At 42.1% G+C, this 18,651-nt stretch overlaps 2 protein-coding genes across 4 annotated transcripts in view; one reads left to right on the top strand and one right to left on the bottom strand.

Moving 5' to 3' along the window:
• LOC110979278 (tetratricopeptide repeat protein 8-like) overlaps positions 1-18,651 on the top strand; it is a 112,366-nt gene that overhangs the window by 53,019 nt on the left and 40,696 nt on the right. The gene's annotated exons all lie outside the window — the stretch shown is intronic.
• LOC147800303 (pleckstrin homology domain-containing family H member 1-like) overlaps positions 1-18,651 on the bottom strand; it is a 79,184-nt gene that overhangs the window by 51,787 nt on the left and 8,746 nt on the right. For both annotated transcript variants that reach the window (XM_087135515.1, XM_087135519.1), the window contains exons 3-4: positions 16,976-17,038; positions 2,225-2,380 (exon numbers count right to left, since the gene is read on the bottom strand). In XM_087135515.1, coding sequence (XP_086991641.1) covers positions 2,225-2,380; positions 16,976-17,038 — 219 coding nt within the window. The remainder of the gene's footprint in view (positions 1-2,224; positions 2,381-16,975; positions 17,039-18,651) is intronic.

The following is an 18,651-nucleotide window of genomic DNA, read 5'->3' as shown; positions in this document are numbered from 1 at the left end:
CCCTTTGTTCCTCCATTTGGCTCCGCTGCCCCTCCCCCCTTTTGTAAACACTAGATCCACCACTGTACAAATACATGTACAAGTAAATGCATCTACTGTGAAAAAAAAATTACTGAACGGCTTTATGTATAGGCCTACACACATGTCCTCAGGAAAAATTCCATGGATGGATACTCGCATGAGTGAACATGTCACCAATAAATGAAACGTATGATTTACATCTCTAAATTAAACCTCTAACACCATGGCTTTTGTGCAAAGCCAAGTTCGCACTGTACACACTCACAAATACGTAGAGTTCTGGATGGAGCGTTTGAACCTGCAAGGCACAAAAGACGAATGCCTTGCAACGTGTCAACTTGTACTGTGCTTTTGACAGGCTGGAAACCGGAGAAGTTTTCACATGAAACTAATTCCCAGTGGGCATGCAGCCTCCCGCAGTAGGGCCCACAGCTTCTTGAATTTGTAATTTGCTTTGCTGGACAGATCACTGTTGTAGCTTAGCAGTGCCATGATTTTTCCATGGCATACTAGTGTGATATTATCAAATGGAACAGCAAATTCTTCTTTAATTAAACCTCAAAGTTGACATACATGTATGCCTTGTTTGAAGAATTAAAAAAGAAATCTACATCTAAATAAATGATAAATTACCGGGTATGATGTAAATTAAAAGTATACATCAACACAGTGTATCTTTAGATGATTCATAGTTAAAAATACATACGTGCAATATTCGAATCTCTTCAACCATTTGGATGTGTATCACGACGCTTACACTCTACAGGAAATAAGTTGCACAACCTAAACCCAAATACCATATGGGCAGTTAAAATTCAGGTTTCACTCTGCATTGTTACCAGACTAAATTTTCACATCACATTATTTTCTTTTACATACATCATACATGTACATGTAGGAGTGGCATAAACCTAAAACTTGATTTCAACTATCGTGACAGTCCATCTTAATCTTCTGTACATATATGAAGTGTCACAATAACTTTTAACTACATGTACATAAAGACAGAGCAGTTTAGACAATAAAATTGGACACCTAGCCATCGCTTTAAAGTGCCATTTGTACTGGACCATTAGTTCCTATTCTGTTATGAAACAGCGCCTGATGGAAGTAAAGTGATATGGCTTGTGGACTAGCCAGCTGCTACCCCTTGCCTTTCACCTCTCAGTAGGCCTAGCAAATTAGTCCCGGCTCCCATGAGACGCTGGCCTGTCTCTGGCTTAGTGGTTGCGTGAGGAAGGCAATCGTCAGAAAAATGATGAAGGGTTCGCGTGAAAGTATCATTTCCAACATTTTCAAACTTGAAAATGGAGTGTTACTTTCATTATCTGTGTATGGGTAGTTTTCAAACTAAGGATGCACTGCTTACCATAAGCAGGTGTACATGTACATGTACATGAAATTCTTGGATCACACAAAAAAGAGGAAGAACTGAGAACGCCCGATCCTTTACCCGGTCTGTAAGCCAACCCCTACATGTACATGTATGCACGTAGGTGCCCCAGCTCCCTGGGTTCCCATCTCCTCCCACAACTTGCGCCCCCCCTCCTTCCAAGTGTAGTTCCCATACAGTACATGTGCATGCAAGGTGATAAAAGGGAAGCCATCCAGGAGAGCAAGGATTTTATAGGGCAAGAGCTGAAAGAAGGTAAACTCCATGTCCCGTGATCTGGTTACAACCTTGACTGGGACGACCTCTCTAAATTATGTCTCCCAGCCTACAGACTACCACCTGGTGAAAAATGGCTGGATATTAATTTAATCCCACCGCAATTGTTCCTGAGAAGTTTTGACATGTCTTTGCAAAGTCTGGGGCCAGGTCTGTCTGAGTGGAAAGGATCTGGACCGGGTTTGTACTGGCTCTGGTTGGCTTGGGCCCACTGCATTATCAATTCTTGTGGGTCTGGGCTGCAACCGTCTTTGCTCTAGGTGGCCAGTGCCACGCTTGTCTTTGTCTTAGTTACCCTGGACTACATTGGTCTCAATTCTAGTTAGTCTGAAACAAATTTGTACTGGTTTGGGCTTAATCTGGGATGGGGAGGGGGTTACATTAGGCTTTAGCTAATGTCACTCAAAAGGATTGTACTGTACAAGTCAAAACAGATGCAAGTATCAGCTGGCACAAATCACAGATAATGCATTCACGAATGACAAGCATTCTGACAGAAAGACAGGATCTCCTTCCACACTGCTGCAGTCTCACCTGCTCCGTGAGTTGCTTCTCCAGGTGTCGTATCACGTCCTCCTTCTCCTGGCAGGCCGCCTCCAAGGCTTGAATCCTCTTGTTGAGGGCCTGGCTCCGCTCGCTCTCTCCCGAGCCCCGTCTCATGGAAGCCAGCTTCTCCGTCACTTCCTTGACCTGAGGGATGAGAACGAAAGACAGTGGTGATGAGGAAGGTCCAACTGTAAAGCACTAGCTGTGGAATAGAAGGTCCTGGTAATTCATCAACGATCGATGATCGTGATGAAAATGTTGCAACATGGGCCTGTCTGTGAAGCTAGGGGCAAATTTTGTGACGGTTGGGCACATCTGAGGATGAGGTCTAGGGACTCTTCGGAATATTTACTCATGCATGTTGGCTGTAGCTCTTATGACTGTTCCTAGAATTTTTACAAAGCATTTGGAGGTCCGATGCAATGTGGATTCATATTTAACAAGGCACTATGCCATTTTCATCCATTTTGGTAACAAATTTAGATTCAGGGCACCAGTTTGACACCACATGAATGACAGGGAACACCACACACCACTCGTAACAAGAAGCTGGGACATTTAATGTGAAGTTTTGGAGATTTTCCATCAATGGATGCAAAATTGTCATCAAACATGGCTTTGTGTGCCTGACAGCTTCATGGAACGGCTCATATACATGTAGCATTGAACAGAATACAGAAATTCACATCAGGATTTCTTGGCTGCGAAAGAATTGAGAAAAATGTTGGACTGTTTCAGGCACTGGGATCCTTCAAAGGCATTGACAACAGAAGGTTTGTAAGTGGTGGCCTGAATTAGGCAGATTTATTGACTAAAGAATTAAACAAAAGCCCACCCAAAAAATTAACTGATGCGGCCTGACTGAATCAATCTTCGAAGTCCAATAATTGTCAAGTGAAATTACCCGGGGTGCACTTTGGAGTTGAATGCAGAAATCTGGGCTTCATAGTTGTTGCTGGAATTTTTGCAGGGGAGGTACCGATATGAATAAGTTTGTCCTTCATTGACAAAGTTGACCAAGTTCTGCATAGGCCTACTTACATTCTTAGAGCTTTCAGAAAACATTCATAAGCTTGCGTACATGTATTCAGATAACCTTTCAATATTTGGCACATACAAGTTCACATTACAAACGCACAATGTAACACTTCTGGCCTTTTTGCAATGCATAGTACATGTACATGTACAAATGTAGGCTGACCGGTACATTTACTGTAACCAACCGTGTTTGTTCAGCTGTTGTGTGATTGTCAAGTTTTATTAACAAATATTAAAAATCTGCTTGCCATTCTGATGTGACAAATGACAAACAGTGGGAAAGTGTACCAGTCACGTCCATGTAACCCCTTTACGCTTCCGCGAATTCTTGTCAATGATTAATGCTCACGTTATTGCAAACCGCCTGAAAATGTATATTAAATTACATCATAAATGTTGATCAATGGCGAAAGGGCTGTCTGGCACTCCAGACACACTGCAGCAAGCTGCTATCACAATGTTCAGTCAGTGAATTACACATGCACTTGTGCGACCAAAAAGCTTTTTTAAAATGGCAATCGATTGATTGGCAACTGACTCAATATGCCACTCTTACATGTACATGTAGGTACGAAAAATCTGTGTCTGCTGTGAGTGCCGATCACATCAGCATTGTCCCATCGATGTAACATTCTATTTCAATACTGTTCAGTTGGGAGGGGGGAGGGGAGAGAAACAGGGACCATGCCCCTCCCACAGGGCCAAAAAAAGTTTGGTAAATATGAGGGAAGGATTGACTTTTAGAGAGCATTTCACTTCCCTTTCTCGCACAGCATGTAACAAGTCCCCAAAGTTTTGTCTCAAACATAAAAATTACACACATAAAGAAATGTTCCATTTTTGCACCCCCCTAAAAAAATAGAGCTTTGGTCTCCCTTGAAATATGGCGCTGGATCTGCCTTTTTTGCTATCGTTCAAAGGAAATTGCAGTTTTATGTAAACCTATGCGCACACAAGTACAATACATGGAGGTCTGGTGAAATATGTTATACCATACATGTGTAGATGAACATGTACATGTGCTGTTTACCGAAAATGGGTCACTTGGGGGACATTCCCATAAGAACGTGCACAAACTTTACTGTCCCATAATTAAATATTCCCTAATCTGATCTGAACCAAACTTTGTATGTTTTCAATTTAGACCATAATCTACCATCTCTCAAAATTTGGACAGTAAAATTTGGCCTCCTTCTCGTAGCTGGGGCATTAGGGAGACATTGAAATGTCTCCCTAATGACCGATGTCTCCCTAGGGTCGGAGAATTTACCACAAAATGTCTCCCTAATGACCGATGTCTCCCTAGGGTCGGAGAATTTACCACAAAATGTCTCCCTAATGACCGATGTCTCCCTAGGGTCGGAGAATTTACCACAAAATGTCTCCCTAATGACCGATGTCTCCCTAGGGTCGGAGAATTTACCACAAAATGTCTCCCTAATGACCGATGTCTCCCTAAGGTCGGAGAATTTACCACAAAATGTCTCCCTAATGACCTATTTGTAAGAATACATGTACTACAATGTACAATACACATTAGAACATCATTTTTTTATGTAAGTGTGAAGAATGAATATTCTTCTAAAAAAAAACCCAGAAAACACATTTGTGGGAAACATTTGCTGTACAAACTACTGTACAGTGTACGTTGCCACGTGTGTGGGATGAATGAGAGGCTGATGAATCTTTTGAGAGATGACATGATGAATGCCAGATCGGTTGCTAGGCAGCAAGTTGGGTGTGTGGATACATGTAGTTCATTGTTTGTCAGACAATGACAAATGGTTTGGAGAGACCACTCCACAAACAGAGACGATCTAATCAGATGGTTGGGTTGAAAAACTTGGTGAAACGCATTCATCCATCCACACTGTTTGGCAATGCTTTGTAAAAAACAGGAATCGCCACGTTAATCAATTTGTCACCTTCAGTAAATAAATACTGGTACTCTTTAGGTACCTGACGATGCTGCAGTCAAGGCAACTCCCCACATCAGCCTGAGGTACACTAATTTTCTTTATTAAAATCATTTAGCTGGGTGCAATACTGTTCTCTGTCCCCCCCTCCCCGTGAATGCTTGTGCACTGTCGTCATTTGATGACTCATCCTCCCGTCTCTTATGTCACTGCCCTAGACGCATCAGTGACGTTCTCCGCGGAGCACCATCAATGGCCTTTCTTGGCAGGTGACTTATCGGACAAGTGATACCGTTACAACAAAGTAACTGTCAAACACGCCCGAGGCTATACTTAGGCAGCTTTTTAATCTTATGCACACTGCGCGCTGGACATCTGAAATCCGTGCAATGTCTGCAAAAGAAACAAAATGCCGACACTTTCTGGGGGAAAGTGAAAATATTCTAGGATAAAGCTGTGATTACAAGGGATTTGCATATTTACGCTCACACTGACGGAGAAATGATCACTGATACTAAAATCTTGTAAATCTGACGGATTGGATCTGTCACAGCTCCCCAAACTGATTGATCTAGTATGGTGGCACGTTGGAATTTTCTGTTATTGCATACATGAATCACTATCAATGACCATGCATGAGTACAGTCACTGTGGTACATGTAGAAGTGCTAGAAACTTCTGAAAGATCAATGCCTGCCTGCCCTGGTAAGTTTATTCTCCTGCTGAAATATTCATTTGCACGTGCCTGCACATAAATTGTATAATTCAAGACATGAAGCATGTCACGATGCAAAGATGGACGCATCCACAAACACTGAAAATGCCAGTGCAGTGAGCGCACCTGCTTTCGTATTCATGCCCCTCCAATCGTTACACTCGCATGGCATACCCCATGTACCACGAGCACATCCCAGTGAGGAATCTGTCCTCAGTGTCAATATCAAGCACAAGCAGAAGAAAGAGTCATTCTTGAGGACCATATGGGAAACTATTGGAATGAAAAACACGTGAGATTCCATAAAAAGAATGTGAACTTCTTCTTTTTTCAGAGAACCTTTTGTTTTTAAAGAGAAATTGAAAGAGAAATCGACATGGACTGGTAATTACATGTATACACATGTACCGGTACATGTACATGTACATCAGGTACAGTTGCACGTGTGATTTTGCAAAAGTGTTCTCCATTTTCCTAATTTCATATTCAATGGCTACATTCACAAGCCTACATGTAAGTTAAGGTTACATGCATTCATTCACACTATTTCATTTATCTATTACGTCAAGACCTCTGTGCATTGTTCAGTGAAGCATTAACCTTACCACCGCTATAAATCATGCAGATGTGCCTTTAACCTGCCGCTTAACTTCAAATGTAATCTGCAGTGCAATATATTCAAGTGGTTATCTCCATGTGGTCACAGCCCTATGGTCTGGTGGTCAGCTCGGGCATGAGTGGTCAGAGTGGTCCAACTTCCTTCTTCCTGAAATTTCATCCTGTCATTGACCCCTTCCAGCTGTATGATCAAAGGGGGAGGGACAGTTCAACTTTTACCAAGTGCCAATTTTGTGGAGATTTTTGCAAATTCAAAAAGTAACACCATGTCCTCCCACCTCTCCCCCTTACATGTAGACATGGGGTACTCAATATACATGTAATTCAGACAGCATGGTCCGTTCTCGGGTTGTATTAAGATTGGATGTGTTACAATATATGCAACGCCACTGCAGGCAACTAGGCCAACACTTGACAGTTGACACACTTGAGGGAAAATGCTGGTTGCATTTTACACACCGTGTAATACTGCGTACTCAGTCTAGCAGATCAGGCCACTGGGCCTGTAAATGAACCTACATTTGTAACTTGTAATATACACTGAATGTGTACCTGTGTAGTATTTAGCAGGTACTTTCAAAGAGGCAAGTACACTTTGTTCTTTTCTACATGTAGATTGTCATCACGAGATGAAAGAGAAGGGGCCCCGTCATGGAGAGGGATTAGGGGTGTTTGGAAGTTTATGTGGTATTCGTAATTAGACTAGAATGCAGCATTGGCCTGTAAAGTGTAAATAAATGTCTGATTATTGAAAGTCTGTTCTGATGGTTTGGGCTGGCCACAGAACACCACTTCCTGTCTGACAGCTGCATGTATACTTAGAATGGGGCTTGTGTTATCAGAATTCAGGAAGGTTGACTTTTACCACGAACTTCTAACCATACATGTACAAACTTGCAAGCAGGGCATATTGAAAAATCTGCACTGTCACACCGTTTAAGTTTAATAACAAAATATGTTTGAAATGCACAAATTTCGCATGTGCAGTACTATGCTGTCAATAGTGTGAGTCAGATGATTACATTCACATGTACCGGTGGTTAACAGTATGAAAAATCGTGTGGTATATTACAAAATGGATCGCTGGTACTGTATTTTCAAATAATCCCACGGGAGAACATCTGATATATTCATCAGAGTTTCAATGACTCGATTCTGTAGGGACCATGGACCGATGTGGGTTTTGACAAAATACGGTACATACATGGTGCGCATAATGATCCAATCCAGACGTGCATTCCTCAAGCTTGTACGTGTAAATGTGAAGATGGAGTGAGTCATTAAGGAATAAAAATCATACATGAACTTTCACTAGCTTATGAAATACATGTAAATTGCCCTGCAGATTTCCTGTTGCAGCAAAATTTCTTGCCAAGATGATGTTCTTTACCAAGTGTGAATTGCAGTGATGTGCCTAAACACGGGCATCCCCACAATTTTCTCCCAGGGGAGGGAGCTCAAAGCACTCATTGGCAGCAAATTGACTAACCATTAACAGTGGAAGGAGGTCTACGCGTCTTTCAGGATATTTTCAAGCAAATGGGGGATTTTCGTCCCCCTTTATACTTTTTCGATTTTGTTTTTCTTTTTTTTTCGCTAAATTTTTGATTTTTTAGATTAATTTTCCCGGCGGGGAGAGGGAGGAGGCACAGACCCCCTCCCTGCCTCCACTCGTGACACCCTGCACCACAATATCCATGAACTGTGCATGTTCTTGGCAAGCCCATGTACACGGACATGTATATGTACAGTGTACATGTACAATATACCACACAGTACACGTATGGTACTGGTAGTTAGCTTGAATGAGAGTTGTGCTTCACCTTACTGGAATTTACAGCAAATTGTGAAATTTTAAACCCCTGTTTGTACGGTAGCTGCACGTGCCGTAACGTACATGTACCTCATTGCTTTTTTGATGAATACATCAAGGAGGATCGATAAAAACCAAGTCAAATGAAGTATTCCATTCAATGTGTACACACATTACATGGATGTGCACTTATGCAATTGTACCACACATGCATGCCAAAATATGTATGTTTACCTTTCAGGTCTAGTCAGGCTTTTGTTACAAAGCATATTGAACATTACTTCATGCACTCTGGGCACAATTCAATCCACGACAAAAATTACAGAATGTACGCGCGCACTGTAAATAAGTCGCGCCGACGCAACGAAGTCAAGGCCCCGCAAAATTTGCCCAAAATTCTCAGTATCAATACGCTCAGCCTGACAGGCGAAGCGCATGATCAAATTAATGAAGCAACGGGCCAGGGCTCATAGCCTCATTGTTCACATGCTGACCCATGTACTTCAACTCCTGATTGTGGTGGGATGGGGGGGGGGCTGGCAGGAAGCCAAGATGGGGCATATTCTTTCCCCAAGGAAACCGTTGTAGCCTTTACAGCCGACCACTAGTCTTTATTGGGATGCACATCGATCAGGTACCAGTAGCTCCTGGCCAAACAAAGACAGCTGGCATCCCTTGGTTTTCCGAGCAATCGCAAGATGGGTTTTGGACTCCTTTCAGTCTGCAACTCCAGACTGTCCAACAGGAATACAAATTTGCATCTTATCCCACTAAAATTCTGGGGCTGAATGACTACTTAAGAATGCAGAAGTTGTGTGATGCATACACAAAAGTGTTCTAAACACAAAGTGCATACATGGACAACAAAAATGTCACATGGATGTTTTTAAGCATTTTCATTTAAAAAGGTTAGCCAAAATGCTGTTTAAGTTGTGTTACCACTGCCTTGTAAGTAGGATATAAAAGCGCACTACTCTATTATATTTAACAAACATGAGCACTGTAGTAAACATGACTGATGTAATCCCTTTCCGTATACAAACTGACATATAGCATACTTAAAAACCACATACACTGAACATACAAGTACAGATGTACATTGTACATGTATAGATCTTTCCACATCAATGATTTAAGCATAACAAAAATATAATTTTCCCCAAGTCACTTTTCCCCGGCTCAGAATTTACTGGCTGTCCAGACCTGGCAAGCTGATGATGAATGGTCATTAACTATTCATGGACACATAAATTGGTATAGGCTTAGCTGAATGTAGCACAAATGTGAGAGTGGAGGTGAGGGGACAGTGACTGCAGCTCGCAGGGAGTACCGGTACTTGCCACTAATGAGTGAATGAATGACTCGAGGTCACGGCCTACAAGTACTGTCTACAAGTATGGTACCACTTTCATCATCAGAGAAGGCTGTGACCTTTTGGCACAGCTTTGGCAAAGCCGACAAGTGCTAATTACAACCTCCATGTGTGAACAAGACAGGCTGCTTTTGTCCCTTCATAAATATTGACTAATTCTACAACCAAAATGAGAAGCCATTACGTGAGGGAGGCACAACACCCATGGAGCCATGGGCAGGTGGTGTGGTACACATGCGTCACTTTTTCACCCAATGGGTTCAATGGCTTGCCAAAATGCACAACCCACCAAGTTTAAGAGGGCAGGCATTTGACTGCCAGGCTACTGCAGTACTGGCATCTCCTCTGACTAGCAATACGTACCGCTGTGCCAGCATGCTCCATTCGAGCACTAGTCTGCATTAAGGATCCAGTAGGCATAGAATACGCACGTGTACACTTACGCATTACTGAATTTCATGTGAGTCGGGAGCAGTTAACCCATGGGATTTTCGTGTGTGCGTTCCATACATGTATTGAAATGCACTGGTACAATGGATTCAGCAGTCTTTCTCATTGTCACTTCTGAGGCCACTGAACGTGGAGCCAGTCTACCCCGAGCTGAAGTGCACCCCCCAACCGGCAAAAGAAAGACAAGCGGGGTTTTTGCACGCGTTCTGTGTGTACGCAGAGACCATACATGTACATGCTGGAACAAATTAGTTACAAGTACTCAGTGTGCTCCGTGTCATACCCGCATATACTTGCACACCTCATGGCACGCCTGTGCAGTGAGTACCAAAAAAACATGCCCTCTGTTGTTCCACTCAGAGCAGGTACCTTTAATTACAAATTAATAAACTTCTGTGGCTAATATGTACTGTGTACTGCTTCTACCAGGTACATTCACTTACCCTTTGTGCAAGCACAGCACTTGACTTTTGCGTGACTGCAGAGCAAAGTCTGTTTCTTAAGTTCCTGTACTACAAGTACGAAGAACAGTATTTGCAATCACACTGTTTAATATTGTTTTGTGTCTCTGCTAAATGGATGGTAATTCTGTATTTAAGCTGAAAATGCTGTGCTTGATCTACATGTACATGTACCTTGCAACTGGCCTCAGATGCAGGACTTCTGTTACAGAAACTCAAGACAGTGTCCCTTTATAGAAAAATTTCAGTGGCAGAGATATGGAAACAAATGTACGAACACAGACACAAATCTCTAATGTCTGAGCCTTTATTTCTTTCTGTCCTAAGACTGATTATTCCTCGGGTTCAACTGACACTCACTGTTAAGAAAGTATTACATATAGGGTCCAGTCCACTAATTCAAGCCCCATTGAAAACAGTGTAAAATCAGCACCGTTCAGGGCCCAATAGCATGCACGCCAACATCCCTGAGATTTCTGAAACACAAATGAAGTTCTTGTCTGGTCACTTATCTTTCAATTTCTTTTCAATTTTTTGTGGGTTAACCAATTACATTTTTAGTTATTCCCACAAAACAAAATCACCCCTCAAAAAGTGATTTTTCCGAAGTCTGATTGCAGCCATTTTTCAAGTGGCAACCCTCCACTTTCTCGGGCACTTAGGACCATTTTTCAACCGCAGTTTTTAGCCCTTCTGCTCTCATATGAAAGCCCAAAGACCCAGGGAGTTGATCCTGGCAACGATTTACACAATCTCATTATTTTGGGGGCCAAACAATCTCCTTTTTCAAAAGATACTGTGGGGGCTAATGAGCTGGTCAAAAATTCTCACTTGAATTAGTGGTCTGCACCCCCAAACACTACCAGTTAACATGCAGTACAATACAGATCACATCAGGCAGGAGGTGTACAGACTTGCCAATCAGCCCAAGGAGTAAAGCAATTATTGCCAAACATGTACATGTACACGTATATGACCCCTATCTCCAGATTGTAATGAATGGATCGATGATGCTCAAGGTGCCAAAAGTTAGCCATACTTTCAGCACAAGTTGCCAACTCACCCCCTGCCCCTCCTGTGAAACTCTGCCCCTTCTGGCTCCAACGGCTCTCAGGCTCTCTTTGACAAAATTTTCCTTCTTTGCCAGCATTGAGTGTTTTGATTGTTTTTCAAGAGTTGCCAAAGATTTAGCAAACCATGGGGCAGCATGCAGTATACATGAAAGACCATTGCATCAAGTGGAAAAGGACACTGTGTGAATGTCAAAGTGCTAGAGTGAATGTGAATCACAAATTAAACCTTCAAGGTTCTGAAGCACAAGGAGGGAAATAAATTTGGCGATTAAAAAGCCTCTGTCAGGATACTGTCTGCTGCATTTACGGCACATGCATTACACATCAACCTGTTCAACTTGGAGTGCCAACACACGGGCTTCTGCCTACGATCCATTTCATTTACCTTGCAGTTCAAATGGCTCCATTTCGTCCATGCACACAAGTCATCAAATGTGCAAAATGTGGAGTTGTGAAGGTTCAGCTGGTAAGCTTGTTCAAGGTCTGCAAGACACTCTCAGTTTCCAAGCTCAAAGTGCAGTGGATGCTGTACACAACGGTACCTTTGTTCTCCCTGTTTTTGACTCTAAAGAAATGGAGACTCATCTCGCAGCCTCCCCACACCCATGCACTTTATTCCCAGGTGCACAGCACAAACAGGCTAAAACAGCTAGGGTGCATGTACAGTACATATATACATGTACACTTGGGAATATGTAAATAAATATCTTATGCAGAGAGGGAGAATGAACCTTCTGTGAACTGATGAATTCAAGGTATACATGTACATGTACATCATCCTGTAGGCTATGAACTGTACTTGTGTCATACATGAACAGATCTCCATTCAATGAGCTACATGCATTATTTCAAGGGTACATACCCAACACAAAGCACGTCTGATGTCATGCGGACGTGAGTGCGATTTCTGCCCCATCAGCTTGGTCCTACAGAGACTTGCACGTGTGCTTTTCCCAAATGACCTTGCTTTGTTGAAAAACTGAACTGGCTCTTTGTTTAAGCTACTTTTTCTTAGTTCGGTGTATATACAATGGGAAATTCACAAATCAATCCCTAATTTAAAAAAAATTAAAAAAATCTGCCTTCGTACAACATGTACCTGTTATGTCACTCAGTCCAGGGCACATTGCCACAGTGACTGGTTCATATTTACATCACACACGTTGGCACATGCATCCATGAATGGCAGGATGTTTTGTGAATGGCCGGATACCAGTACAGTGTTACCACTACAATGTACCAGCCTCTCACTACTAACAACTTGGATTTCATTCTTGGATTTTTTGCTTCAAATGTACAAAGTAGCCTTCTTAGTCTTGCCCTTATATTTGAATTTGAAAATTATTTTGAATATTTAAGACTACATCATGTGCAAGAATTACATGTAAGTCAACAGCGCTTGAGAAGTTTCACATCTCCAAGAAGCATGAACCAATGTTAAGAATGACAGTAAATCATGCGCCCCTTCCAGGGATTTCCCTTGGAGTACATGAAGTGGTCCAACAAATTTGGCCAAAATTCTAGTGCCTGAAACAGAAGCGTTTTCAAAAAAGCCTAAAATAAATTCTATATATGTAGTCCAATAGGACATTTACTCCAACTTTCTCCTCTAAAATAAATTGATCTTGTATTGTGTGCCCTTCCTTATCATTCTGAATGATTTAAAACTGATTTATTTCAAACTATCTAAGTTATTTAGCTTTTTTTCCATCTTTGCCTATTTCAACCACTTGCTGCCGGGGGCAGTTATCAATGTTGATGATTATGGTCCGGGATAATTATCATTTTTTTCTGTTTTCAAAATTCTTTAAAAATTCCTATCTTCTTTTACTGGACACTTACAAACATGTGAACGACTGTCTGGTGTCCACTCTAGCCTGACAGACAAAATCTATTGACGCCTGAGTATTTCAGCCAGGCCCCCAGCCTTGTAAACAGAGCCCAGATTGTGCAGTGTTATATAACTGTCTTTTGTTCACAAGCCAGGCTCAGTGCATTGCTGACCTCTTTTCAATAGGGGCCAGATTAGCATGCAGCGGTGCTGTGTGGCTCATCGCTGCGGTGGTGGAGCGCTTTTGTCCCCGGTGGTAATCCGCTCGCTCTAAATGCCCCAAACCGTGGTATACTGTTTCAAAACAAGGCTGGATTATCTCCATTTTTGAGAGTGAAAAAATGTCGGTAATGCCCAGCAGCCTGGTCTTTTGTTCCGAGTATGGTATTTTGTTACGAGGCCCTGTTCCCTTTGTCCGAGTTTAGAGACCCCGGCCACGCATATAAAGCATACGTGTCCGGATCCGGAAACCCCAGCAGGAAGTGGTTAAGTGTGAGGTGGTAAAATTCAACAGAAAAGCCTGAGGTGGTCACTAAAATCAGTGAAGTGGGCTGCCTCACACTTGAATAGGCAGGAGGAAACACTGGCTGCTACAGATACCAAATAAACATCTGTTGAATGAAACAAAGTTACACTGTACCGACATGTACCGAAACATCAGGATCCAAGCAAATGACAGAAAGTTTCATCTGTCAGATTTGATGCACTGTTTGCTAATTAATATCATGTGTGCTCTGTAAACACAAAAAAGTGTAGACTACATGTACATCTTTTGGTCAAACTAATCTCGGGGGAAATGATACTCTCTCCATGGGAGAGAGATTAACGTGGGTAAAACATGACATGACAATGACAAGTTGCAGGCACAACTTGCAGAGGAAGAAAGAAAGACGTGAATGTGTTCTGTCATTCGACAGTTGCCTATCCAGAGGAACAAAATGAGTCAGGACAAGCACTGAATTACAAAACAGTGTATCAAAAACTTGGCAACAATGATGAAGCTGATTCAAATTGCAAATATTACTTTTGAGGATAGCAAATGGCAGAGATGGTAGTAATTTGTTTTCCTGAAGTAATTTTTTTTCAGTGGGAGTTGGGTTTTTTTCATATAGTCACCTCAACAGATGCTTTGTATGTGGAGAATTACATTTGTTGTATACGCGGTACACCCACATTTCCTGTGGAAAAAAAAACTTTTAAACTGCTGTTGAAGTTCTCATCGCTAGTTGGCATTATGCCATCACAGGGCTCCGCATGACTTTAACCTAACAAAGACTCAACAGCAATGACAATAACCACACAACCGTCATCGCCAATATTGAAACTGGGAAACTGCTAACCCCTGGGCTGACTGACCTTTCCTGATCCCAATCTTACATGCCTTTCACCGGTATCCATCCTCCAAACTTGTTTTTATTTCTTTCTTTTTTTTGATACGATGGAGACAAGAAGAGAGGAACATGGCCCCAGGCACAATTCATATTTAATTGGTTATCTGGGCCCCGCACACATGTGCATACATCCTACTTCTCTTCTCTGTTCGCGCATACTGAATTATGCAAATGGCTGGCTGCCCGGGCCTTTCTTGAACAAGTGTAGTGATTGATTCAATTATTGCAAAGGAAGAAACAGCCAGGAGGTTATTGTACATGTACAGCTGGCATGCAATTCTAATGGAAAGCTGTTCTGAAGAATAACGCTACAACAGGGATAGAGAAACCAAGTGTAGACCTTTGCAAATTCGTATTCAACATACCGGTATGGAGGTTTTCCTCAATACAAAAAGAATCACACATTCTGGATGGACAATTGGTACTGCATTACGGCTACTAGACCTGAGCCAACAAGTCCATACAGATTGCATAAAACAGCAATAGAAAGTGTCAAACAAACACAGGCTGTGTGTGGTGGGTACAAATATGTGGTAATGGAGTAAAACGAAAACTCTGCATCAGTTTCAGTTTCACAAACTGTAAACCTTTGGGGAAAAAAAACTCCGACACAAAAATACAAAAATGGAGGCATGACTAGACACCTCATTAAGCAAATCAGACAACTAACTCTGGTGTATATTTACGATACATGTATCACACTGTCCTAAAAGACATTTTTAAAAACATGAACAAAAATGATACAAGTAAGAAATACATTGTAAGAACATAAGAACCTGCAGAAACTTCAAATGAAGCAGATGCAAAGGGGTGCAGAACTGTTACACCCAAGGGCGGATCCAAAACCAAATTTCCGGGGGAGGGGGGACAAACCTGCTTTTTTGTGGGGGAGGGGCCAAAAAACTTGGAAATTGTTTCATGCAACGTTTTATGGCCTTTCAGAGGATGGGGCTACATCTTGGGATTTTTACATGCTTTAAGACGGAGGCAAACAAGATTTTCCTTCCTCTCAGTATCTTTACCAAGACCCCCCCCCAAAAAAAATTGGTTACACATATGGTACACTTGTACATGTACTGTACCTCTGAATTTCATCATCAGCCTGAAGAGTGCAACCAATTTTTGGAGTTTATACACTATAAGTGTACATGCATGTACATTACAAATTATGTGAAGTACCGTACATATGTTTTTATTCATCAAGCACACATGCACCCGTACCTCTACCATCCACGCTGTGGGCATGCACACAAAACACGTATCGGGGTACGTGTATGTGTCCTTAACAGATGAAGTGCACTCTGGTGACAATCAAATTTGTTATTCCACCCACACCTTGTCAGCACTGATGACAGCATATATTTTGCAAAGCATACATGTACATGCATGAGTACAGTACTGTACTGTGTACCAGTGTCACATGTGGACCTGTAATTTGTACAGTCTAGTCCCCCGGCTGTTCTGGACATCTGCTCAAAGGACGACCTAACCTTCAACTTAAGCTCCACTGCAGTCAGACCCCTGATCTCCTCTGGGCTAAAATCAAGTGCACTGTCAAGGTTGAGACAACATCAAAGATGGTTTCAGATCTCTTGATGCTAAATGAGCCAAAGTGAGTGCTGCTTGGTACACCACCCCACAGGGTTTTGAAACCGCACAGTTCTTGAATCTACGCATGTACATGTATGTAGGTCAAGACAGAATGTATCAGTGGATCCTCTGGCTTTTTCAAAAAGAGGAAGTTTCTTTTGATCCAAAACGGCCGCCAGTAACTTTTTCTGATGGCAGAATGTTGTTGACTGTTTCCTTGACTGTTTTTCTTCCTTTTTGCTACGGATATCCCTTACCCAGAACCTGGCTTACATCATGTAGTCCACACAATCCGCATTACGTGGACCTGTTTTGTTCATGGGTCCATACTACATGTAGGTACCGATACACGTACCGTACATGTATGTCAGGTTGGTAGATGTCTGTTAAAAACAGTCCCAAATCTTCCGATTTCAGTATGATTTTGCATACACCCTAGGGGGTTAGGGTTAATATATGTACATTACGTACCTCCTTTTCGGCCATCTCTGCTCTTGTGTTGGATTCCTTGACCTTCTCTTCCAAATCCTCCATCTGTACAAACATCAATCCAAACAAAAAACTTGTCTATCCACTGCTTCAAACCACTAGAGACACTTAACAATCTTCAGATACCTCTGTGAGGAAGAAACGAAACTGAGGCAACTTCTGCATGTTGAGTACAATACGGGCGACTCACTATAGTGCGCCACCAGGAGTTTGCAATGCGTTGGCCAATCACAATGCGCGAAATTTGTCGACCCAATGCACATTTGGAAAGGGTTGACAAATTGTGCGCCTTATGATTGCCCAACGGGTTGCAAACTCTTGGTGATGTGCTATTGTGAATTACCCGAACTGGTATGTCCCTCATGCTGCATTTTCAATTTTTTACATACAGAATTCACAACTACACTCTTCGGAGGAAAATAGGTCATTGGTCATGTTGGTCACACACCCATACACAAATCCACTTTTCCGCCCCTTCAAAGTTGAGTTAATGACTGACTTCCTGTCCTAACTCAACAGTCAACACCTGGGATGTTATACTCCACAACCAGAAAGTTGAAGTGCAGGGCTTTTATTGTTTGTCTCGGGTTTTATTGGCCACCAAATCTTTTGATTGAATTCCTCCATGATTGGAGGGGATTTTTGTTGAAACACCTGTTGCATGCAGCTGTTTTGGTTTGGTCAGGTGCCCTGACTCGACTAAAATGCAGATTTTTCATGCATGTCACAGGGACCGATGAGACACCCACTTTGGCCTGTTTCTTAATTGCTTGTCAAGTGCACTTTGGATTGTAACTTGGGGTGTGCGCACAGACTGTCACATACTGTGATGTTGTTTGATCCAACCCAGAAAGCCATTGCCAGTAATATATGATAAAGTGAAGTGTGCCATTGGCTCCTACAGTGTACAGGAACATGTGCACAAATTTATGTGTCTCAACAGATACATACATATTACATGTGCATGTACATGTACATGTGCATGTACCCCATATGTATGTTACAAGTAACGGGAAGTACATGTACTTGTTACAGATGTCACTTAAAAAAAATTAAGCAGCAGAATCACTTTTATTTTGTTAAATGACACTCCATGATGTCAACAGTGCATTTAAACTCTGAGGGCTGATGCTTTGGGTGTTGAAAGTTGACAGGTGCATGGATACACGCTGACACAGGCCAATCCACACTGACAAGCAAATGCCCCTGGGTTCATTTATTATACATGTATGTACATGTACCATGTGAGTAGGGTCCAACTTTCTTCACCTGTTGCGGACAGGAGTATTAAGGGTTGGAATAATGTAAAAGGTTTCTTGCATACCACACTTCACAAATGCTTGCAGAGATGGTGCACACAATGTACACACGTATGTATAATGCATTCCTATAGATTCAGTGGATGGTCCTACAAGCCGCCAACCTGTCGGTAGTTCTGTTAACAACTTCTGCAATCTTCACACTCCCTAATTCTCATCGGGGTGCAGAACATTAATTCAAGTGAGAATTTCTGGCCCGCTCATTAGCATTAAAAGTGCCCCCACAGTGTCTTTGGAAAAAGGAGATTGTTTGGCCCCCAAAATGGTGAGATTGTGCAAATCGTTGCCAGGATCAACTCCCTGGGTCTTTGAGCTTTCATATGAGAGCAGAAGGGCTAA

This window comes from Acanthaster planci, linkage group LG01, assembly GCF_054643075.1.
Source record: "Acanthaster planci isolate LZ-2023a linkage group LG01, COTS_SCS, whole genome shotgun sequence".
NCBI lineage: Eukaryota > Metazoa > Echinodermata > Asteroidea > Valvatida > Acanthasteridae > Acanthaster > Acanthaster planci.
This window is presented reverse-complemented; position numbering and strand designations above follow the sequence as displayed.